A 24,666-nucleotide genomic window follows, 5' to 3' on the forward strand; every position below is an offset into this window, starting at 1 on the left:
TCACTATGGAAGTAGATTGCCCCATCTTCCTTCTGAGGAGTGGCTGGTGGGTTTGAACCGCCAGCCTTCTGGTTAGCAGTCAAGTGCCTTAGGCACTATGCTACCCGAGCTCCTGATAAATGCATAGACAACTGAAAAGATCAATGGGGGTTAGTGAACAGGAATGTACCCTACCTAGACCAATGATAGATCTAGCTAAAGATAATCTTGCTTAGATACTCTTGTTGTTGTTATTGTTATGTGCCTTCGAGTTGAACCTGACTCCCAGTGATGCCTCCTTGGGTTTCCGAGGTGGTTTCACTACAGAAGTAGATTGCTCCACTTTCCTTCCAAGGAGTGGCTGGCTTAGACACTAGTGATACAAAATAACCACAATCATTACAGAAGCAACAGAAGTAAGAGTAGGAGTAATCCCTCAGAGATAACCAAACACCTTAGGAGTGAGAACCACCAGGTTTGCCGACTCAGGACTGTAGTATTGGGGGACACCAGGCTCAATTGGCACAACATAGTACATAAAAATCCTGTTGTACAACCTACTTTTGTGAGTAGCGACTGGGGTCTTAAAAGCTTTCAAGCAGCCATCTAAGATTCAGCTAATGGTCTCATCGTCAGAAGCGAAGAAGAGTGAAGAAAATTAAGGGCACTGGAAACAATTAGTTCAAGTATCTGATGGACCTCAAGACGAGAACTAGATGTGCCAGGCTACCAATACCAACTACTCGGGAAGGGATCAAAACTGGAGATCCTGGGTAGAGCGGGAGGAAAAATGTGGAACAAAACTAAAAAACACAGTAATGATCAGAATTACTGGTCAATGGAGTTTGGTGGGACCCCCAAGACTATGGCCCTAGGATATTCTTTGAACCTGGCATAGGACTCACTCCCAAGGACTGACCCTCACCCCAGCAGTAGAAAGAGTTACATGCAGATCACCAAACTGGGAGTGATGCACCCACCTACTCTATGGTGATACACCCATTGGAGCAGTCGACCAAGGAGCATCAGAGGGGCAGCATTCACATGAAGGGAGAACCGGACAGACAACAGTGCATAGTTAAGAAGGGCACAGGGAGGTGGGGTGACAGGAAAGGGAGGGGTGGAGAATGGGTTAGGGTTGGGGATGGTGATTGGGGCATGAAATCATTGTACACTAACTGTTGAATGTAAAACAAATTTTGCTCTGTAAATTTGCACCCAAAGCACAATAAAATAAATCAATAAATAGATCCTTTGCATTTGTGGTAGGGACAGTTCGGTAGCAGTCAAAGGAATCATAGTAAATCTGCATTTCCATGGCTTGTGAAGTGCTCTCTCTATCCAAGAAGTCTCTTGCATTTTTACCCCTCAGGGCCCAGCTCAACTGTCCCAGGAAATTTCTCTCTTTTATCCACCTTGCCTTACCTCATTCCCTGGCAAGTAAACACTGATAACACATCAGGCACAAGGGAACAATTACATAACATAAAATTACATAACATAAAATTGCAAATTACATAACATAAAATTATTCAGAAGAGTAAAGTAAAAATTTAGAAAGTAAAAACAATCCAACATTTGATCAATACGTGTTTATTCTAATCTTAAACACTACCAGCAAATACTTGAGAAAACAAGGCCCTGAGATGCAATATTTTCATTATATTAATTGCTCACACAATAAAAGCTCTTAATCTGGTAGGTAATTTTAATGCTGCCTTGAATTGTATTCTTCAAGATTCACGTGTATGAATGACAAGTATGTTTTCAACTCACTGAGGAAATTGATATTGCCCAGAAATTGGCAGACATTTAGTGAATGAAGCTCTGTCATGAATTTCAGCTTGGCACAGGTGGGCTGTGATTCTGAAGACCTAGGGAATGAACAGTGGCAGGGAAGAACAGGCTTCATAGACAGCTTTTTCTGGAACCTTAACGAGTAGCCTGTAAAAACTCAACACAGATCGTAGTTTCATATGCATTTCTGTTTGCTTAAAACACAAAGGGAATAGAATTTAAATAATTTGAAAATAAAATTGTGTGCTAGTGGACTCAATTCAATTTGTTAGCAAATATTGAAATTTACTTAAGAATTAGTCAAAGAAGTCTCTAAACACACAGAAGTGAGACAACCATGCTTCCACTGTGTATCAGGTAAGGCCAGTTGGCACCAAGAAAAGGAAAAGAGACCATAGTGATAAGTTGCACAGATGAGCAAGCACATCCTGTGCTTTTCCGTGCCTGTGCCTGATCAGCCACTACTCACCAAAGCGCCTATAATTCCAGTTCATGGGGAAGCATTAGTCACGAAATTGTTTACTTAAAAACAATCTAGCAACAATTATTTTTTCATTCATTCAACAGTATTTACTTTGTTTCTATTGTGGGCTAGGCCGTGCCCTAGAATACAGTGGTAAATAGAACACATACAATTTCTCTCTTTATAAAACTTACCTTTGAGCTCATTGCTAAACTGAGCTTGGTGCAAAGGGAATGCTTAGAAATGTAACAGTCCAATGGTTTATGGTGTATTGTAATGACCATGATTCTAAGGAAGAAAAAGACACGAAATTCCAAATGACAATACAATATACAACACAGGATTAAGAATCCCATTTGTTGTTGTTGTTATGTGTCATCAAGTTGGACCCAACTCATAGCGACCCCTCCTTGGGTTTCTGAGACAGTATCACTATGGAAGTAGATTGCCCCATCTTCCTTCTGAGAAGAATCCCATAGGTGACAGTTAAAAATTACCACTGTGTTAAGTAAAGGCAATCATTGTTTGGTACAAATACCCACGGCCTTTTTGCCTAGAACCACTTTCTTCTATGAATTCTTACAGTCCTATTTTATGCCTATGATTGCAGCAGCTGGAGTCATAGTTCAAATTGACTCCGTCCTAGAGTATATACTCCAAAATATCCACTGCCATCAAGTCAATTCCGACTCATGGCGACCCGCATTGTATTTCTAAGGCTGTAAATCTTTTCAGAAATAGATCGTTTCATCTTCTTTCTGGAGCTGCCAGTGGGTTTGAACCACCAATCTTCTGCTTAGCATTCAAACGTCTTAGGCACTATGCTACCAGAGCTCCCTAGGGAGTATACACATCACCTGTAATCGCCTACAATCTAAGTAGAGTATGATAACTGGTATAATTAAGGTGTAACCCAGGTAGCAGCTAAGGTTTGGTGTTCTTAAGATCTACAGAAAAAACATCCTACTTTGGTGAGTAGCAATTAGGGTCTTAAAAGTTTGCAAGCAGCCATCTAAGATGCTACAATGGGTCTCTCCTCATCCACAGCAAAGAAGAATGAAGAAAACCGAAGACACATGGAAACAATGAGTCCAAGGGACTAGTTGCCCATACTATCCTCAGCTTATATGACCATGAGACCAGAAGAACTAGATGGTGCATGGCTACCACTGTCAACTACTTGGGAAGGGATCAGTGCAGGAGATCCTGGATAGAGTGGGAGAACAATGTGGAACAAAACTCAAAATCATAAAAAAGTAAAAAATTCCAGGTTTGCTTGTCTGATACAGGCTGGTGAGACCCTCGAGACTATGGTCCCTAGTTATCCTTCAGGTCTGGAACTGGACTCACTCCTGTGGCTTCCAGCCAAACAATACACAGGCATATGGGGTGAACATTTACACCAGGTAGATACACTCCTTAGAATGATCAATTGATCAACTATGAGAGAACAAAAGGGCCGTGTTTGCACATGGAGATAGCTGGTGGTCAGGCAGTGTGGTAGTTAAGGTTGTGTGTCAACTTGGCTGCGCCTGGTTGAGTGGTTGGGCAGCTGGTGGTAGTTATTCCCCATGATGAGACTGGCAATCAACTCCATGGTGGGAGCTACCACAAGCAACTGAGTAGCTGCTTTAGGGATGTGGTCTGCTTCTAGTATATAAGCAGCAGCTTTGGGAACTGTCTCTAGCTATGGCACATTTGAATCCTGCATGTAGCTGTGTCATTGTTCAGCAGCCTGCCATGCTCTGCTGATCTGGGGACTTTCAATGGACTTGAATTAATAGCCTGCCGAGTTGTTTGGTTACATTGGGACCGTGCCTTTTCACTTGTCAACCTTGGGTTTGTCAGCCTTAGCAGCTAGCTGCTGTCTGAATGAAGAAAAGCCTCCAGCTTCAGTGGGCCAGGAGCAGGAGGCAGTGTTGAAGCCCATGGTTTAGGGACTTTCACCCAGCCCCTAGAGCCTGGCACTTTGAACTTGGACTTAAAGCCTCCAAACTGTAAGAGAATAAACTCCTGTTTGTTAAAGCCATCCCATTTGTGGTATTTTCTGTTAGAGCAGCACAGAAGTAACTGATACAGGCAGGAATGCATAGGAAGGAAGGAAACAGGGAAGAGGTAACTACATTGAGGAAGTGGGAAGAGAGCTGTTCTACTGTGGGGGATTGTAGTCAATGTCATGAAACAAAATGTATATGAATTGCTGTATGGAAAGTGACTTGCTCTGTAAACTTTCACCTAAATTACTATAAAATTAAAAACAAAACAAAACAAAAAGATCTACAGAAAAACCAACAACCAAACCTACTGCCTTTTAGTCAACTCCAACTAATAGCAACCCTAAAAGACAGAGTAGAATTGCCCCAAAGGGTTTCTAAGGTTGTAAATCTTTGTGAAAGCAGACTGCTTCATCTTTCTACCATGGAGCAGCTGCTGTATTTGAACTGCCAGCTTTTGGTTAGCCACTGAATGCCTTGACCACTGTGCCAGCAGGGCTCCTTAGTATCTTGAAAAGATTGACTTAAGTTCCTATTTTTGTCCTGTGACTTTCCAACTACTTTCAAACTCATGGACACCATCAGCCTTAACTTTCTGCTCCATGGATTTCTGGTTTTTCACTCTCTGTTTTGTTGTTGTTGTTTTGTGTCATCGAGTCGGACCCGCTCATATTGACCCCTCCTTGGTTTCTGAGGAAGTATCATTACGGAAGTAGATTGCCCCATCTTCCTTCCGAGGAGTGGCTGGTTGGTTTGAACCACCAGCCTTCTGGTTAGCAGTCAAGTATCTTACGCACTATGCTACCAGAGCTCTCTACCATTTTCAAGCCAAATATGAAACTCAACCCTACTCTTGATGTTGTACCCTAAAATAAAGTAAAATGAATTAAAATCTCTATAATGAGAATTTTAAGTGTGTGGCTTACTTTCCTCAGAGCTTTAGATATACAAATGGGGATGTTCATCAAAATGATTCTGATATTCTAATATTGAATGTTATGTCTCTGTCATTAAAAAAAATCTCTACTCACAGCACTCACAAATTCCTATTCATTTCTCATGCACTGCACTGCACAGCAATTGGGTGAGATCTTTCAGAATTATCAATATCTTTCCTTTTAGGTCAATTTCTTTCCCAGAATTTTTTTTTCCTTATAAGAATTCTGTTACCTGTTAATAAGATATATTTTTCACCCCAGTACAGACTATTAGCTAAGTACTTTAGAAACACCTAAAAAGGAGACAGTCGTTTTGAGAAGACTTAAGTGGTAAGGTTATGTTTAGTTGGGTTTTAAAGCAGTTGACTGTTTCATCAGGTCAAAAGTTGGATGAAGGACATCCTGAGCAGGCAATGTAGCATAAGAAAGGTAGCGCAATATAAGAATGCAGAAAAAGTTCCAGTGCCAATAAGTGGTCATCCAGGCATCTCATAAGTAGAATTCCAAGAAAGGATGCATATGATAAAGAGAGAAAGAACCTTGAAGGATAGTCCATGGAATTAAAGCTTTATTACAGATCTCCAAAGTTTTTGCTTTGAAAAGTGACATGTAATCTTTGTTTCAGGACATCAGTTCTAGAAATTGATTTGTAACTGTTCAACAACACATAGTAGGTGCTTAGTATTTAATAATCACAGCTAACAACTGATGATAAAAGATGAATAAATGCACAAAATGCCAATGTATTGGGAAGAACCTAGTGCAGACCTTCTTACACAGTGTGCTAGGACAGACACACCATCTGCGCATGCAGGTGCATCAAGATATTGATCTCTTCAGTGTTTGGGGCAACTAGGTTGCGCCTGTACCTTGGTGGCATTAATGGCTTGCACTTGAACACAGTTGGCAGTGCCATGGGAGAAAGTGTCAAGGCAGTTCTACTCCATAATACATGACATCATTGTGAATCAAAATCAATTTAGTGGCAATGGGTCTGGGTTTTTTGGTGTAGTAGGAGCCTAGAGTAGCCAGAATCTTGGACCAGTTGCCTCCAGCCAGAAGCAACATTCTTCACCAGTGTGCAATACAAATATCACTAAGTTTACCATGGCACCATGCTATAGACATGATTGGGAAGCACTGGCAGAAGGTCATTAGGATACCTGCTGTAGTGGTGACAAAGGACACATGGGCTTAGGAGCTCATAAGGTAGAATCAACAGGTCTTGGTAATTGAGTTTTGTGGGAGGTTAGAATGAAGGAGGAGAAAATAGATTTAGGACAAGGAGTATTTAGATGGGAGGAATATGTACAATGAGCCATGTATCATGGAGGAGTAAAGTTTGGAGAATTGAGAAAGGTTGAACTTGGTCTTGGGGATGTGATTTTATAACCAAGGACTGCTAAGATGTCCTGGTTTTGCTAATCTTTTTTTCTGCTATATCTCTAGACATTTCCCTTGTTGAACCCCCAACTTATGGACTTTGACAGTCTTAAGAGGATCTGAGGAGGGGAAGTTAGAAGTAGGATATTTATGGAGCTCTGGAGTCTGAGTTCAGTGATTTAAGCCAGGTGTTTCAAAATGGGGAATCAATTGAGATCGGGCAGTTTATGATATACTGTGTGGTCAAAAGAAAAACAACAGTCTGGTCTTTCCGCCAAAGCCCTTGTGTTTGTAAGGCCCCACAGAACTTAATTAATGTCAGAGAAAAGTCAGAGGTAACTATTAAGGCTTGAATCTCCAATGAAGTCGAAAGTACAATTTGCTGGCAACTGGTACAATCTCCTTCTCAGAGAAGTGCATGTGATTATGACTATTTTCATGTGGAGGAACAGAGGCTTAGAGGAGCCAAATGCTTGGTCTGTAGCCATTAGCTGGGCTTAGCTTTGAAAATAGGTGTCTATGGGTCTGTTGTATTCAGTTTTCTAGGATACCAAGCCTAAGTTCCTCTGCGCTCTGGTATGTTCCACCATTCTCCAAGAAGCTTGGTTTGCAAAACATTCCATCTGTCTGCCTTTTGGTTTTGAGAAGGACATGATCTTCTGATTTTAATTTTGAGAAAATGGAAGTGCAGAGGAATTATTTGTTCAGTGCAGCAAATTAACAACAGGCTTGGGATAGGAACAGAGTTCTAAATACCAAGGAATAGGACAAATATTATCTTTCTCACACAACTTCCAGCAAATGCACAGGGCTTTTCTTCAAAGTAGAATGATAATGAGTAAACTTTAATAATAGCGTAAGATGTCTAAATAAATAAGGAAGACTTTTCTTGGTCAAGGTATGTCAAAAGCCAACAGTGCATAATGAATAACTGTGTCAACAGATTCAGACTGCATTCTCTCAATTGCTGTATTCTTCCAGAATTGGCACACTATATACAATTGTGCAAGGTTTACTCTTTATTGCCTAATTTTAAATACGAGGTATGCTGAAGCTGGAATATTTCCTTGTCTCCTTTTCTAATTGTCCAAATCCCATCATCTAAACTGTCAAATGCAACTTAAGTGTTTATTCCTCCAGGACATCTTTGGCATGCTAGGAAAGTCATCTGAATGCTCATTCTTTTTTCCCCTCTGTATCATATACTTGGCTGCATAACGTGTTTGTGTACATTCTTAAAGAAGCTGCAGTGTAAAAGGCCAGCTGTATTACTTTAATTTTATTTTCTAAATGGCCCAGTAGAGCAAATTACGTGTAAAAAGGTTCCCAAGGTTAGATCAATGAACAGGGGTGTTGTTGTCATATGCTGTCGAGTCGGCCCCAACTCATAGGGACCCCTCCTTGGGTTTTGGAGGCAGTACCACTACGGAAGATTGCCCAACCTTCCTTCTGAGGAGTGGCTGGTGGGTTTGAACTGCCAGCCTCCTGGTTAGCAGTCAAGTGCCTTAGGCACTAGTGCCAACCAAAGAATATTGCTTACTTTTTTTGTCATTAATTTTATTTTTGCTTCTAATATAGTACCTTGATCATAGCTGATGTTCAGTAAATGTTTACTGATTATTGGAAAAGTCTAATTTTTTTTTAATAAAATCCTTCCATAAAGTAATAAAACAAAATAAATTGTTCTTCATTTTTTTTTTTTTTTTAATTTATATGCTTTGGTCATTATTAGCCACAGCTAGTGAGTTGATTTTGGTAGACTAAAAAATAATTTACAGTTATGCAGACAGCTTTGGTAGTAAATGTATATAGAGTTTGGGCTTCAACATACCTTGTTTTTGTCTTCAGCCTTGTCATTTACTATCTGTGTGAATTTGGGCCAATCAGTTAAGCTCTCTTAAACTGAAATTCATTATCTGTAAAATAGGGATAATAATGCTGACCTTATAGACTAGGTGTCTTAAATGGAAAATTTATACAAACATCCTAAATTATGTGCCTACCTTACAATAAATACTCAATGCATATTATATATGTCTTCCTTCTCACCATTAGTAACTTAATTTTCTTAGATATAAATTACTGGTGTTGTAGATATCTATTTTCTTTTCTTTTCTTCTGGGAATGGTGCTTTTCCTCTTTTGGGAAATTGCCCTTCCCAACACTGCAGGAGATCAACGATCATAAAATTTCTACATCTTCCCCCAACACAGAGGACGTATCTGTAGGGGTTGGCATATTTCTGAAATTGGCCAGTTTTTCCTTGGGATTTGTTAAATGTGAGCAGCAGATAGATGCCTGGCCTCTGGGCAAGGAAGCTGAGAATCTGGAACTGATCACCATGGCTTTTTGAAGTCAAAGCCAGTCTCTAACAATGTGGACACAAGGAAAGAAGACTGGTTATTCATACCCACCCCATGTTTGGCAATGAGATCAACAAAATTTCCAGTATAGCTACACTAGTATGAGTTTGAGTTTTACACTTCCAAACCAAAGTCTTGACAAATATAAGTACACATAAGCACTGAGTCACTATGAGTTGTAATTGACTTGACGGCATCTAAGAAAAGCGGGGAGTTACTTGGGATTAGCTGCTTCTGCTGCCTCCTTTCTTGGTCAACCTCTTAATTTTAGCATCTGACTAGGCAAATTATTTAGATTGGATCATCGTATAATCTATTTACTTGTTTCATAGTCACAGGCTGATGCTCAATGTTGGTCAGCGTTTGCCAAATGCAGGGTTTTTTCTGGGGGACGCCCAGACGGGAGAGTGTGGCCAGTGCAGTCAATGCTTACCATTTTCTGAATAAGTAAATAAATAAATAAGATTCTAGAGCACGTGTTTGTTCTCATAGAACCATTCCAGGCAGTCAGCGAAAGGGCCATCGGTTCCCCTTCCTCTGTGTTAACCAGTTTATCAAAGTCACCTCATAAACAATGAGATACAACCTATCCTGGCCAGTCTCCTGACCAATACCCACTCACATGAGTCCTTGGTGTCTAAGTTGCCTGAAACACCAAACTGAATAGTTTCTCAAGTAAATTAACAAACTTTAAAGTTCAGGGCAAGCATTATTTCCTCTTTTTTTTGCTCAAATCCCCCTAACCCCATTCATCCCCCTTCCATCCTCTTTCCTTTCAAATTACATTTTGGAATGACTTAAAAACCAGTACTTTTCCATTATAGAAAAATTTAAAGTGCAGAGAAGCATACAAACAAACAACAACAAAAGGGCCTAAGAGTCACCGATAATAGCCAGAGATAGTGTCTATCAGTTTTTGGCACATATTCTTCCAATTCCTTTTCTATGCAGCAATATTTTAACATAGCTTAAGTCATCATGCATATTCAACATTGCGTCTTTTTTGTGCTTTCATTTAACAAATCTAAACATTTTCTGCTTTCTAGATTTTCCTATTTCTTTGGTACTATAAATAAAGCTCCATGAATCTGTTAGCATTACACCTTTGATGCCATATTTCAGGGAATATAAAGCATTCATAGCACCTGTGTTGAAGGATTTACTTCCAGACAATCAATAACCCAGGTACTTGACTATAGTTGTGTTTTCCTGAATAGAGCAATCTTTATGAATTTATAATTTGAGATGATCAGATTGGAGATGATAGCAAGTACATTTGTAGAAATACAGTAAGATGTCTGATCCTTGTAAAATTATACTGCTAGGTTCTTAGTAGACAGGAAATCTGAAGTCTAGCAGTAAATCGTAATGAGTAGGCTTTGGAGCCTTTCTTCACTGTCCAACCTCAAAGACTGACATTATTTCTGGCAGGACCTAGTGCTCATGTTTCTGCCAGGTTTTCCTTTGCACAAACTAAAAGATCTGTTTTGTCAACAAAATAGAAGCATGGTATTTGGATTATGAAGTTGACAGTGACACAGTCTTAAAAGGAAACACAAAATACAAAGGAGCTGAAATTAGGAAAACATTGTTAAACAGTAGCATGCAATAAACATGGGCCATTTTTTTTGACACCAGTCACGTGTGGCTCTTCTCTTCTCCTGATCCATCAGATGTCAAATCCCTCAGCCCAGAGACAGTGTGCCTAAAGACCCTTTTGGCTTCTGCCTGACATCTGATTATTCCTGTGGTTCCCTATAACACTTGGCAACCTTCTCACTTAACTTTTGAAAAAGGAAACTAAAAAAAAAATATATATATGGTATCTTTGGAAGAAAGCAGTAGTGAAAACAAAAACACATTGGTAAAATAGTTTATGTTATTCAATTTTAAGATTCCATTTTTAGTTAACAGAAGTATGTTATTACATATATAACAACTCCATTTGACTTTAAGATTTTGTCAAGCTGTAAGTGGGAGGGTGGCTTAAAAAGGGGTGACTGGAACAGAGCTGACTAGGCAAAAGAACAATAGTATGAGGTTTTTGCATTTTCATTTTGAGAGAAAATATTTCTGATTATCCATCTTTCTCAGATGGAGTCTTATTGTCTTCCCAAAGTAATGGGTACCTTCCACTTTGAGGGCTCCATCTGTGACTACAGGAATGATAAAGGCTTTTGAAAACACAAGCAAGCTTTCGTCCCATCTAAATGCTAACATTAACAGCACAGACCTATTCGATGAAGCTTTGATTATTTTTCTTCAGATTAAAATGTAATTTTTATGGACTCAGGAAGTTAATTGGAAGTTTTGAGATTATCTTGTCAGGTAGTTCTTAATTGTGGGGGAGATTAAGGTAAGGCAGAACTGGACATATAATTCTTCCTGAGAACTTCTGATATAACCTAATTCTCTTTTCCTTCAGGTGGGAAAACCAGAGGCCTAAGGTCACCTTGTCAATAATGGCAGAATAAGACTAGATCAAGACAGTTTTCCAAAGATCATATCCTTTGCACCTTGAACCTATGTGGACATTTCAACATGGAAGCAGACTCCTTATTACTGGATGCTGCCAAGAAATTTTTGTGGTCTTCATCCCTGAGTTCCATCAGCTCTTGGGTATAAAATATTTCAGTCCTTGGTGTGTCAGCTTCTGAAGTCTCTTTCCTTGACCAGAACTCAGCCATAGTCAATGGATTTACATGTAAGTCTATGTTGTTGTTGTTATGTGCCCTCTAGTCGGACCCGACTCATAGCAACCACTCCTTGGGTTTCCGAGACAGTATCACTACAGAAGTAGATTATCCAACCTTCCTTCCGAGGAGTGGCTGGTGGGTTTGAACCTCCAGCCTTTTGATTAGCAGTTAAGTGCCTTAGGCACTATGCTATAGAAGGTTCTTATCTGATGTGACAACTCCAAATGATTGAGAATGCAAGATTGAAAAGGATCATAAAACCCTGTATGACTCAAGAAGGGGTACTGGGGAAGTGTTGGTATTCTGACTTATGTTTCTCTCCTGGCTCCAGAAAATCTTCTATTTATAAAGAGAGGGGTTCAAGCACTGGGCATTTTTTTTTTTCCCCAGAAATTTTCACTAAAGTCCCTCCTTTGGGAGCCTAATGGTTTAAAGAGCTATCAATGTGAAGCCTAATACTTTTTTATAATTTTTACAAGTCATTCTTCATTTCTGGCTCTTCACCAGGTCTGATAGGATGAGAATAACTCAGAGACAGTTAATCTATTCAGAGCTGGCAGCTCCTTTTGCTCCAATTACTTTTATTACTTGTTGTTGTTGTTAGGTGCCATTGAGTCAGCTCTGACTCATAGCAATCCTATGTACAACAGAACAGAACACAGCCCAGATCTGCACCATCCTCACAACCTTTGCAATGCTTGAGCTCATCATTGCAGCCACTGTGTCAGTCTATCTCATTGAGGCTCTTATCCTTTTTCGCTGACTCCACGTTAGCAAGCATGATATCTTTCCCCAGGGAATGGTCCCTTCTGACAACATGACCATTCCCACTTCCAAGCATTCTGGCTGCACTCTTTCCACTTTTTAACTTGAGACTTTACTGGATTCATTTCCCCAAGTTCTTCCTAAAATCATTTTAGGTAAGAACTTGGGGAAATGAGTCCAGTAAAATCTCAAGTTAAAAAGATAGTAGTATGCAAGCATATTCATAAGTTGCACTATTTGTAACAGCCCCAAAGTAGAAATTTCTCAAGGGCTCACTAACAACAGGATAGATAAACTGTGGTATAGTCATACAATAAAATATCGTTCAGCAATGAAAATGAATCATCTATAACTGAATGCAACAATATAGATGAATATCGTAGATACAATGCTGAGGGGAAAAAGCCAGACACAAAAGAATACATACTGATTGAGTCCATTTAAATAAAGGATGATAACAGGCAAAATCAATGTATGGTATGAGATAAAAGTCAGGCTAATAGTTGCCCCTGGAGGAGAGGATTAACTGGAAAGAGGACGAGGAGGGTTTCTAGAGTGTTAGTAGTGATCTGTAGGTGCTGGTCACAGGGCTGTGCTCAGTTGGAGAAAACTGAGCTATACACTTATGTGTTATGCAATTTTTGTGTATGTTATATTTCAATAACTTTTTTTTTTTTTTAAATAACATAAATGGACACATTTCAAGAGGCAAGAAAACCAATACTCTTCTTTTTTTTGGATAGAAATTCCCTCACTTTTATGATATGTTAGGAAAAATAAGAATTTTTGGAGGTGCGCCTCTTTTGTAATACCTTGTTGTTGTTGTTATGTGCCGTCGAGTAGGCCCCAACTCATAGCGACCCCTCCTTGGGTTTCCGAGGCAGTATCACTACAGAAGTAGGATTGCCCAACCTTCCTTCCGAGGAGTGGCTGGTGGGTTTGAACCACCAGCCTTCTGGTTAGCAGTCAAGTGCTTTAGCCACTATGCTAACAGAGCTCCTTTGTAATACCTTAATACCTTTGTAATACCTTAATCAGATAATGAACTAAACTAGACAATAGGACAGAAAAGGAAGAGGATAAAACCCTCAAGAGATGAGCTCCCATCAGGGGACTAGACATGCCCCTTTGAGAACCCTATGTGAGTTCCAAGTCCGGAGGCAGGTGCATCTGGAGGCACGGAAGCTTCCCATTTCTCTTCAGAAATGCACTTTCCAAAGCTAGACGCTTAGTGAGTAATAGGCTCGCAATTAAATTTATTATCAAAATATTTCTATCAGATGACAAATTGATAAGATAAGGAGACGTGGAGCTACATTGATGCAGCTTTGTCCTTTTATCATAGGCACCCTCAGGAATAGGCTTAATTTTAAAAATCCCACTTGTAAACCACAAGAATTATATATCTCTAGACAACTGTCCACTGGCATTTTTTTTAACCCCAAGGTTTGTGCTTAAAGCTTTTCATCAATATGATTTATAAGTTTAAAAAATCTCAAATCTTCATCTGTACATCACTTTACAGATCTTGGTTTGTAACTATTTACCTTGGAGTAAAGAACTCCACCTGAAACTTCAATAGGCAATGATTATGTGTAATAACAGTTATTTAGTCATACATGTACTTAGTAATTAAATATAAAAATTATTATTTATACATTACTACAAATCTCTTAAAAATACCAAGTTTTGACAGAGAATGAGAAATTAATTCTTAGAAAATTGCAGGGGAACTTAAGAATCTCAATATCAGTCAAAGCAGGTACAACAAAAACTGTTTCAGACATTCATAGCTGTTCTAAGAGTGTTTAAAACAAAATGATCTCAGAATGAACAACTAAAATTGGCAAAATTAGTTTAAAATTACCTAAGCCCCAAGGCCCCAATACATGTAAGAATTCTTTGGAAGGGTTTTGAAGGGGCACAAATCTTGCAAGTAACAGTTAAAAACAAGGACTTAGGTGATGTATTTTTAACAATCACGTCTCCACAGTGCTTTTGGTGTCCCAATTCTTCTTCATTATCTTCTTTCCTTCTTTGATTAAAAATCTCAGTCTATATCAACAAGCCGGTAACACTATTTCCAAGTTACAACATCAAACTGGCAGACCACGTGAATAACAGAAATAAATGGCACTGTCATCTTCAGAAATTAAGCATTATTTACACAGTGATTGATTGGACAGACATTACTCTGCCTCTTCTCTCCACACCCTTTTCAAAATAACCTAACTTTGCTTTTGTTTATGATTCCAAAATAATTATGATTTTGAAGCCCTCTTGTCTCCATTAACTACCCCCATGTAATTGCCGCGATCTCCACAGTCCATTTTCTTTCAGACAGAGAGCTCCTCATTTCTGGAGTGTTGGCAAACCCAGCCAAGGGTACAGGTTTCTCCTGAGAATCACCAAACCCGACATTTCTTTTCTCGATTCATGTATGACCTCGGGCGGCAATGAAAGGCTTCCGAAAACTCTGGGGAGTTCTGCAAAGTCCCGATAATCCTTCAATACAAACAAAAAAGTCACCATCACCATTTGCAAACCATGTCCACGGCACCTCAGAGCTCTGCAGAATTTCTCTGAGTGAGTGAATGTAGAATTTACAGTTTAAAAAGAAAAACAAATTTGAACTGTTAGAATGATTATGCCCCTTCTCACTAACAGAATCCATAAAAGGAAAAGAAACAAAGTGTGGGAGTTAAAAGCACAGATTCTGGAGACAGATTGCATGGTTTAAATCATGGGTTTGAGTTATATTTATTTAACCTCTCTGTGCCTTGGTTTCCTTATCTGTAAATATGTATATTTACAGATAAAGAATATCAATAATAACAATAGGCTGTCAAGAAGAGTGAAAGATTTTTAAATATTCTGTTGTTGTTAGTTGCCATCAAGTAGATTCCGACTCATGGTGCTGTGTGTGCAAGTAGAACTGCTTTCAGAAGCAAATCGCCAGGCCTGTCTCCAGAGGTGCTGTTGGGTGGGTTTTGAACTGCCAGCCTTTTAGATAGTAGTTGACTTGTTTGAGTCACTCAGGGACTCAACTCTATACGTTTTTAAAATAAATTCCTATTTGAAGGTGCAGTTAAGAGTTTGGTCAAAGAATAAAAACATGATATATCACAGTATCTTGAAAGGGTTCCCAGAATAACAAATATAAGAGATTTTGAATACATGGGAGCTCTGGTGGCGTAGTGCCTAAGGCACTTGACTGCTAACCAGAAGGCTGGCAGTTCTAACTCACCAGTCACTCCTTGGAAGGAAGGTTGGGCAATCTACTTCCGTAGTGATACTGTCTTGGAAACCCAAGGAAGGGTCGCTAATGAGTCGGATTCGACTTGACGGCAGTGAGTTTCAATACATATTTGTTAACTTTATATAGCAGGGAGGACATTAGTGTTTTTTTTTTTTTACCTAAAAGATCTCCTTCAAGATTACAAACTAGATGCAGCCTGAATGACTGGAACCCAAACCAAATCCACTGCCATCAAGTCCATTCCAACTCATAGCAACTCAGCATATGCCCCATAGGATTTCCAAGGCTGTAAATCTTCATGGAAGCTAACTGCCACATCTTTCTCCCAAGGAGTGCTGGTGGGTTTGAACTGCCAACTTTCTGGTTAGCAGCCGAATGCTTTAACCACTATGCCACCAGAGTTTTGTGAAGAACTGGAAAAGGCTGGCAAAGTACCAATTTCTCCTCTTCTCTGGTCCCAAAGGGCAGAAACAACACTGTCCAGCATTCTATCAGCACCAAGCAGCACTAGAGGGAAGATACAGGCCAGCACAACGAAGCAGAGGTGAGGTGTTCATGTCCACTCTGAACCAGTGGCTCCCCTTCTCCTCCTGGGACCCTCCTTCCACACCAATGTTAGGTCAGGAAGAGAAGACTGGAGTAAGTAAAGCCACAAGCTTTTCATTCATGAAGCCTTTCCTACTTCTATTTTGTAGATACAAGGCAAGTGTGCTGGAGTGGTGGGAAGATGAGGAGCAAGTGACTTAAGAGTAAAATTCTGATTTACTCAAATGTCTAAAATGGCAGATGTACTAACGTGTATAGATCCTCTGCACTCACATTGCCAGAGTGATCTTTAACATTTTAATCAGATTAGCAATTTAACTTAAAACCCTGTTGAAGGAACTTCAAACTCTTAACCACAGTCTCCAAGGTCCCAATGGCTCCGGCCAACATCACCAGCCTCCCCATAGTGCATTTCTCTTTCCATTCTTCACTGGGCTTTAACTACACTGACACTTTCCATTCCTCAAACCTGCCCAGTTCTTTTCTCTTTGGAGTTTGCTGCTCAGCCTTCATGCCTCCACTTAAGCATCACCTCCTCAGATGCCTTCTTTCAATACTGTGTAAATTCTCCCACCTATAGTGTCTCTATCAAAGCATTTACCACAATTTATAATTATGTGTTCTCCTTCTTTACTGTCTGACACCCCCATTAGATGGTAATCTCTGAGGGCAAAGTACAATGTGTGTTTTCCTTCCTGCTGTACCCTCCATGCCCAACACAGTGCTTTGCACACTGCAAGACTTAGTTCATATAGAATATGACATAGTTGTGGTGACAGCATATAGAAGAGTATCAAGGCATTATGAAGAAAAATATGACTTAGTATTTTGGATGTTATTTGCTGCTGTGGACCAACTAGGAAAGAAAGAATTTCCTTTCTCTATGCCCATTCCAGGAAAGAGAGATTTTTTTCATATCACATTTCCAAAAGTCTGACTCCCTAATGAGTCACCTATCACATCAACTGCCCCTTGAACCCTTACCACCACACCAAAAAATGTGTGTGACTGACTCACTTTGTGATATTCACTTTATTGCAGTGGTCTGGAACCAAACCCTCAGTATCTCTAAGATCTCCCTGCATCTCAGCAGTGAACAATGAATGCAAGCTGAAGAAGGAGGCCGCTCTTTACTTTGTAGACATGTGATGCTTTTGGATTTCTACATAACCTTAGTATGCTGGAAAACTACTGAAATTAGATTTCTCACCTTCTGGCTTATGAGTGGTAGCTTAGAACTTCAATTAATTTGATTTAAAATTATGTGTCATTTCTTACATCTGAATATTCAAAAACAAATTCCCTCCTGATACACTGTCAACAGTGATCACATATACAGTAATGAAAAATCTTAGACATTAGGGATTTGCACTGTCTTTTAGGCTCTAGGTTCAAGGGCTCTTTATTGGAGAATACTTTGACTTCATTGAATCCAATCCCCTTCCCAATTCAGGAAGCCTTACACACTAGCTGAGGGATGGTCACCATGCTGGCCTGACTGCTGCTTGTCCTGGGAAGCAAGCAAACAAATAGAGTAATTAATGGGCACAGTTGCCATTTTGCTTCTATTGCATTAAATTTTTTTCAAAGGACAATGTCTTAGGTAGTTACATAAGGACAAATACTTTAGTAAAACACACACAAACCCATGAATTAATTCCACATGTCTCTTACAACACTGAAGAAATTAAACCAAAATAAAAAGAAAGCCTCAGACAAAATCTTCATAAAGTGCTATTGGAAGTTAACAATGCAAGACTACAATCTAAAGTATACCTCTTCTTCATCTCCTCCTTTCCATCTCAAGACTTCACTTAGATAATTTGATTCTGAATAAGTAGGTCAACAATGCACCAGGGTTTCATGTGTTTCCCAAGGACTCTAGTGTTTGGTTAGTTGTTTAGAACATCAAATCTTTGGATTTTTTTCTGGTAAAGAATCCATTTTGAAAATAGACACCTTATTAATAAAACAAATCATTTCTCTAAAAGAGTGACTGTATTTCCTTAATATTACAGAGTACTTACATGAATGTCATGCTATATGTACACTATATAATTTTTGTGCTGATGTGTATAATAAGAGAAGATAACAAAGCCTTTTACTTCCTTGGCAAATAATCCCTTGTGTTCAAAATATCTAAGAGAGACGGCGTTTAGCATCATATGACCACAAATGGTCTTTATATAACATGTCCGCTACATCTGCTTGCAATTAACTGAATTTTGAAATTATTAGATGAGCTTTTAGAATTCAGGGGCCCTTGAACACTCTTTCGTTACTTCTTTTAAAGGAATGACTTGGCTATAAAGTTAGCTATCATTAACAACTAATTATCCAATCTTTATTATTTATTAATTTTCAGGATTCTTTATAAGTTATATTGACCAGCATACGTTGCATTAAAATTTGTTAAGAATTATATGTGTGAACAGATTCCTAGGTATTGTGTAAAGGTTAACAGGTATTAATAATAATTTCACAAGGCTCATCAAAATGCATACTGATATTTATAAAGATTGTCAGAAAGCAATGCTGATATTTAAATAGAAGTAACATTTCAAGAAGGGCTTCACCTAAGCATACCCTAAATTGACTTGTTTATAGCTTCTGTTTTGTGCTATGAAGTGTTCTTTTTTTCTGACTAGACATACCTCAGAGATACTCTGGGTTCTATTCCAGACTACTACAAAAAAGTGAGTACAGCAATAAAGCAAGCCACAAGACTCTTTTGTTTCCTGGTGCATATAAAAGTTATGTTTACAGTATGCTGTAGTACATAAAGTGTGCAATGTTGTTGTTGTTTAGTGTCAACTCATAGAAACCCTGTGTACAACACAACAAAACTCTATCTGGTCCTGTACCATCCTCATAATCATTGCTATGCTTAAGTCCATAGTTGCAGCCAGGGTGTCAATCCATCTCATTGAGGGTGTTCTTCTCCAGTTGTATTTTGAGTGTCTTCCAACCTGCGGGGCTCATCTTGTGGCACTATATCAGATAATGTTCCCCTGCTATTCAAAAGGTTTTTAGTGGCTGAATTTTTTCTTGTTTTTCCAGAAGTGGATGGCTCTGTCCTTCTTTCTAGTCTCAGTCTAGAAGCTCCACTGAAATCTGTTCACCATGGGTAACTCTCCTTGTATATGAAATACTAGTGGCATAGCTTCCAGCATCACAACACCTAATCCACCACAGGATGAAAAATCGACAGGTAAGTGGTGAAAATGTTCAAGAGCATTATGTAAAAATTTGAAATACTATGAGAATTACCAAAATGTGACACAAGACATAAAGTGAGCACATGCTGTTGTTAAAATGACACTGACAGACTTGCTTGATGTTGGGTTGCCACAAACCTTCAATTTGTAAAGAATGAAGTATCTGTGAAGTGCAATAAAGCTAACTGTAATAAAATGATGTCTATATTAAGCAATCAAAGAATCTAAATTAGCACCATTACAATATAGGTTGTTGTTGTTAGGTATTGTGGTGGTTAAGTTTGTGTGCCAACTTGGCTGGGCCTGGTTGAGTGGCTGGGCAGCTGGTGGTAGTTATTCCCCATGATGAGACTGGCAATCAACTCCATGGTGGGATCTACCACAAGCAGCTGAGTAGCTGCTTTAGGGATGTGGTCTGCTTCCCGTATATAAGAAACAACTTTCAGAATGGTCTCTAGCTTATGGCACACTTGAACCCTGCATGTGGCAACGTTATTGCTCAGCAGCCTGCCATGCTCTGGAGACCTTGGGACTTTCAGTGGACTTGAATTAATGGCCTACTGCGTGGTTTGGTAACATCCGGACTGTGCCATTTTATTTGTCGACCTTGGGCTTTTTAGCCTCAGAAGCCAGTAGCTGCCTGAGTGAAGAGATGCCTCTAGCTTCAGTGGGCTGGGAGCAAAAGGCAGAGCTGAAGCCCAAGACTGAGGGGCTTTCACACAGCCTGGCACTTTGAACTTGGACTTCTAGCCTCCCGAATTATAAGAGAATAAACTCCTGTTTGATAAGGCCATCCCATTTGTGGTGTATATTCCTGTCAGAATGACACTAGGTAACGAGAACAGGTGTCATCAATTTGACTCTGACTCAGCAACCCTATGGACAACAGAATGAAACACTGTATGGTCAAGAACCGTCCTTACAATCTTGGTATGCTCGAGCCCATCTTTGTAGTCACTGTGTCAATCCATCTTGTTGAGGGTCTTCCACTTTTTCTCTGACCCTCCACTTTACCAAGCATGATACCCTTCTCCAGGGAATGGTTCCTTCTGACAAAATGACCAAAGTAGGTGAGACAAAGCCTGGCCATTCTCGTTACCATGAATCATTCCAGCTACACTTCTTCCAACACAGATTTGTTCGTTCTTCTGGTAGTCCATGGCACTTTTAGTATTCTTTGTCAACACCACAACTCAAAAGCATCAATTGTTCTTTGGTTTTCCTTATTCATTGTCCAGATATTAATGATATTTTTCAATAATTTCCACATTCTACTAGATCACCTTTCTTTGGAATGGGTACAGATATGGATCTCTTCCAGTCACTTGGCCACATAGCTATCTTCCAAATTTCTTGGCATGGACAAGTAAGTGCTTTCAGCATAGCATCAGTTCATTGAAACATCTCATTAGTATTCCATCAGTTCCTGAAGTCTTGTTTCTCACCAATTCCTTCAGTGCAGCTTTGACTTCTTCCTTCAGTACCATAGGTTCTTCATCATATGCCACATCCTGAAATAGCTGAATATCAACAAATTCTTTTTTGTACAGTGATTCTGTATATTTTTTTCCATGTTCTTTTGATGCTTCCTGCATCCTCAGAAGGAAGATTGGGCAATCTACTTCCATAGTGATACTGCTTTGGATCTGATGACAGCAGTCAGTGAGTGACTGAGTGAGTGTGCATCTTTCAGTATTTTGCCCATAGAATCTTGCAATATTGCAACTTGAGGCTTGGATTTTTTCTTCAGTTTTTCAGCTTGTGAAATGCTGAGTGTATTCTTCCCTTTTGGTTTTCTAACTCCAAGACTTGGCACATTTCATTATGATAATTGGCTTTGTCTTCTTGAGATGCTCTTTGAAATCTTCTATCCAGCTCTTTTATTTTGTCATTTCTTCCATTGGCTTTAGCTACTCTCCCTTCAAGAGCAAGTTTCAGAGTCTTTTCTTCCTTTCCTGTCTTTTTAATGATCTTTTGCTCTCCTCAGATATGATGTTCTTGATGTCATCCCACAATTCATTTGGTTTTCAGTCACTTACACTCTATCTGTCAAATCTGCTCTTCACATGGTCTCTAAATTCAGATGGAATACAATCAAGGTCATATTTTTGCTCTTGTGAACTTGTTTTAATTGTCTTCAGCTTCATCTTGAACTTGCATATGGGCAGTTGATGGTCTGTTCCATGGTCAACTCCTGGCCTTGTTTTGGCTGAAGATATTGAGCTTCTTCATTGCTTCTTTCCACAAATGTAGTTGATTTGGTTCCTGTGTATTGCATCTTGTGAGGTCCACGTGTATAGCTGCCATTATGTTGTTGAAAAAGGTATTTACAATGAATAAGTCATTGGCCTTATAAAATTCTATCATGTGATCTCCAGTATCATTTCTATCACCAATGCCATATTTTCCAACTACCAATGATTCTTCTTTGTTTCCAACTTTTGTATTCCAATCACCAGTAATAATCAATACATCTTGATTTCATGTCTGGTCAATTGCAGACTGCAGAAGTTGTAAAAATCTTTAATTCCTTGCCCTTGACTTTAGTGATTGATGCCTAAATTTGAGTAATAGTAGTATTAATTAGTCTTCCTTATGCTCATATGGATATTATCACTGACAGAACTGTACTGCAGGCTGCTACGTCTACAGTACAATATAAGTAGCACTGGTATTATTTTGTCTACTGGACTTGCTGTTAAAATTGTCAGATTCTCAGGTTATATAGAAATAAACCAAACTAAACTCACTGGTGTCATCAGTCCTGACTCATAGTGATGTCTCCTTGGGTTTCCAAGGTGGTATCTCTATGGAAGTAGATTGCCCAGTCTTCCTTTTGAGGAGCAGCTGGTGGGCTTGAACCGCCAGCCTTTTAGTTAGCAGCTAATACTGCAGCTGAATAACTTTAGGAATAAATTTATAGATTATAATAAATATTTTCATAAAAAAATAACCATTCCCTGGAGTGACTATAGATGGGTAATCAAAAACTAGATTTCCAAAAAAAAGTTGATATCTTCAACCATGGATTCAATTTCTAGAATATTGAGGGAAGACAATTTTTATAGATTTTTTTTTTTTCAATTGTGATTTGGGTGAAAGTTTACAGAGCAAATTCATTTTCCATACAACAGTTCATACACATTTTGTTTCATGACATTGATTGCAGTCTCCACAATTTAACAGCCCTCTTCCCTGTGGCTATCTTTTCCCTGCGTCCTGCTTTCCCATGCATTCCTGCCTTCTAGGCTATTTCCCTGTGCAAATATTGTCCATCTGATCTCCATGGCTGATTGTTGTAAACAGTATACTTCAAGCTCAAGCTCAAGCTTACTCCCATCGAGTCAAATCCAACTCACAGCGACCCTTCCTTGGGTTTCCGAGGCTATACCTCTATGGAAGTAGATTGCCCAGACGTCCATCTGAGGAGAGGCTGGTGGGTTTGAACCATTAGCCTTGTGGTTAGTAGTCTAATGCCTTAGGCACTACACCACCAGAACTGCCAAGAGTATACCTATATGGTATAAGTGTTCACCCTATAAGCCTATTGTTTGGCTGGAAGGCATGGGAGTGAGTTCAATTTCAGGTCTGAGTGGTGACTAGGGGCCATAATCTTGGGGGAGGAAGACTTTTTTTTAAAAAAAAAACTAAAGATTTTAGAAGTTTATTTTAAAATACCAAAGGCTTTAGTTAGAGAAGAATAAAACAATTGTAGGTTGTTGTTGTTTTGTGCCATCAAGTCAGACCTGACTCACGGTGACCCCTCCTTGGGTTTCCGAGGCAGTATCACTAAGGAAGTAGACTGTCCAACCTTAGACCTAAATATATAAATATATTTTATAGATTAATCTTCATATCAAGTATATTTTACTTTTCTGTTTTAAAACTGCATACTTAAGTATACCTTTACAAAATTTCCTTTTATTTCAGAAATATTTCTATATAAACTACTAAGCACAATTTTTGGATGGTAACTCACTATCTATCAGCTTTTAAGCCTTTTTAAAAAATGTTTCACTTTTTACAGTCAGGAAGCAGCCTGTTTCCAAAACTAAATGTAACCTCAACCTTTTGCCAAGGAAATTCCCTTACTTCCAGAGAAAATAATGATTTCCTTGACAAAAGGTTGGCATTCTATTTACCCTTTAGAAGAAAATACCACATACTTCTCTTATTATGAATGAAAGATAATCACAAAAGGGCATCTTTGGGGCCAAAAAAATTCAAGTCACAAATAATTTCACATATTTTTAATAAAATATTGTTTTCAGTTTGAAATTGAAGTAGAAAACAGTTACATACTTACCTGCATATCATTTAACCAGTGATCAGTTCTTAACGTTCTGAACCATGCAGATGGAAAAAATGACAAAAAGTCTTTTGGCAGTCAGCTAACATAGAATGATGCAAAGCCTATATAGCATTGCTACTCTGCTTATACCTCTCTTTTCTAAAAATAATTTTCAAACACATATGGTATAATAATCCACTGCCATCAAGTCGATTCTGACTCATAGCGACCCTACATATACTATATAAGAGGCCCTTCATATACATTAGCATTGGTTCTCCTCAGTTAGTTTTACAGTTGAAGAAGGAGGCACCGAGTGATTAAATAACACCTTGTAAATGGCAAAGCCATGTTTGGAACACAACATTTCTTACTTCAAAGCATGCATTCATTTTTATCCTATAATGATCTGTTTTCTGAACTAATCAAAATGGAAGAGTGGGATAGTAAAAGGAAGGCAGGGAAGTAACAGGAAAGCAAACTAAGAAAGAAACAACAGAACACTCCTAATCAAAAGCCAAAATGAAGAGTCAGTAAGACTCACCATCTGTTGCTCTTTAGTGTAGTAAAAAATATGTAGCTTTTGGGGATTTCACTAAATTAATAAGCAATGAAACCATAACTAGTAGTCATAACAATAATCTGTGTCATCAAGAAACAAGGCTAGCTTTTGTTCAGTGTACTGTGCTAATGCAGGAAAGCAGAAATTGTATTTTAAACAGAGAAATGGTTAAAACATGTTAATACTCAAAAGAGATAAACTTTAGCTTTTAAAAAGTTAATTTGTAATTCTTCATTTTCTGAGGATGTCAAATATATGTTATTATCATATATTACTTAAATTCACCAAATTTACGGATATGTGTTTTAGTTCATGGCAATACGCTGGATGAACTTTGACAAACTGTTATGGTGGATTACAAGAGTTTATTCTGGTATCCTCAGAATTAGATTCTTACCCCTTAACTACTGAA

The 24,666-nt window shown here is 38.8% G+C and overlaps 1 protein-coding gene across 1 annotated transcript in view; it reads right to left on the bottom strand.

The window, feature by feature from the left end:
* Window positions 1-14,783: 14,783 nt before the first annotated feature.
* MME (membrane metalloendopeptidase) overlaps window positions 14,784-24,666 on the bottom strand; it is a 137,345-nt gene continuing 127,462 nt past the window's right edge. Inside the window, exon 22 of the mRNA XM_007943564.2 lies at window positions 14,784-14,883. Within this exon, the coding sequence (XP_007941755.1) occupies window positions 14,784-14,883 (100 nt within the window). The remainder of the gene's footprint in view (window positions 14,884-24,666) is intronic.

Source organism: Orycteropus afer, unplaced genomic scaffold (genome assembly GCF_000298275.1).
Source record: "Orycteropus afer afer isolate SDZICR_OR568_19922 unplaced genomic scaffold, OryAfe1.0 scaffold00109, whole genome shotgun sequence".
NCBI classification, from domain to species: Eukaryota; Metazoa; Chordata; class Mammalia; order Tubulidentata; family Orycteropodidae; genus Orycteropus; species Orycteropus afer.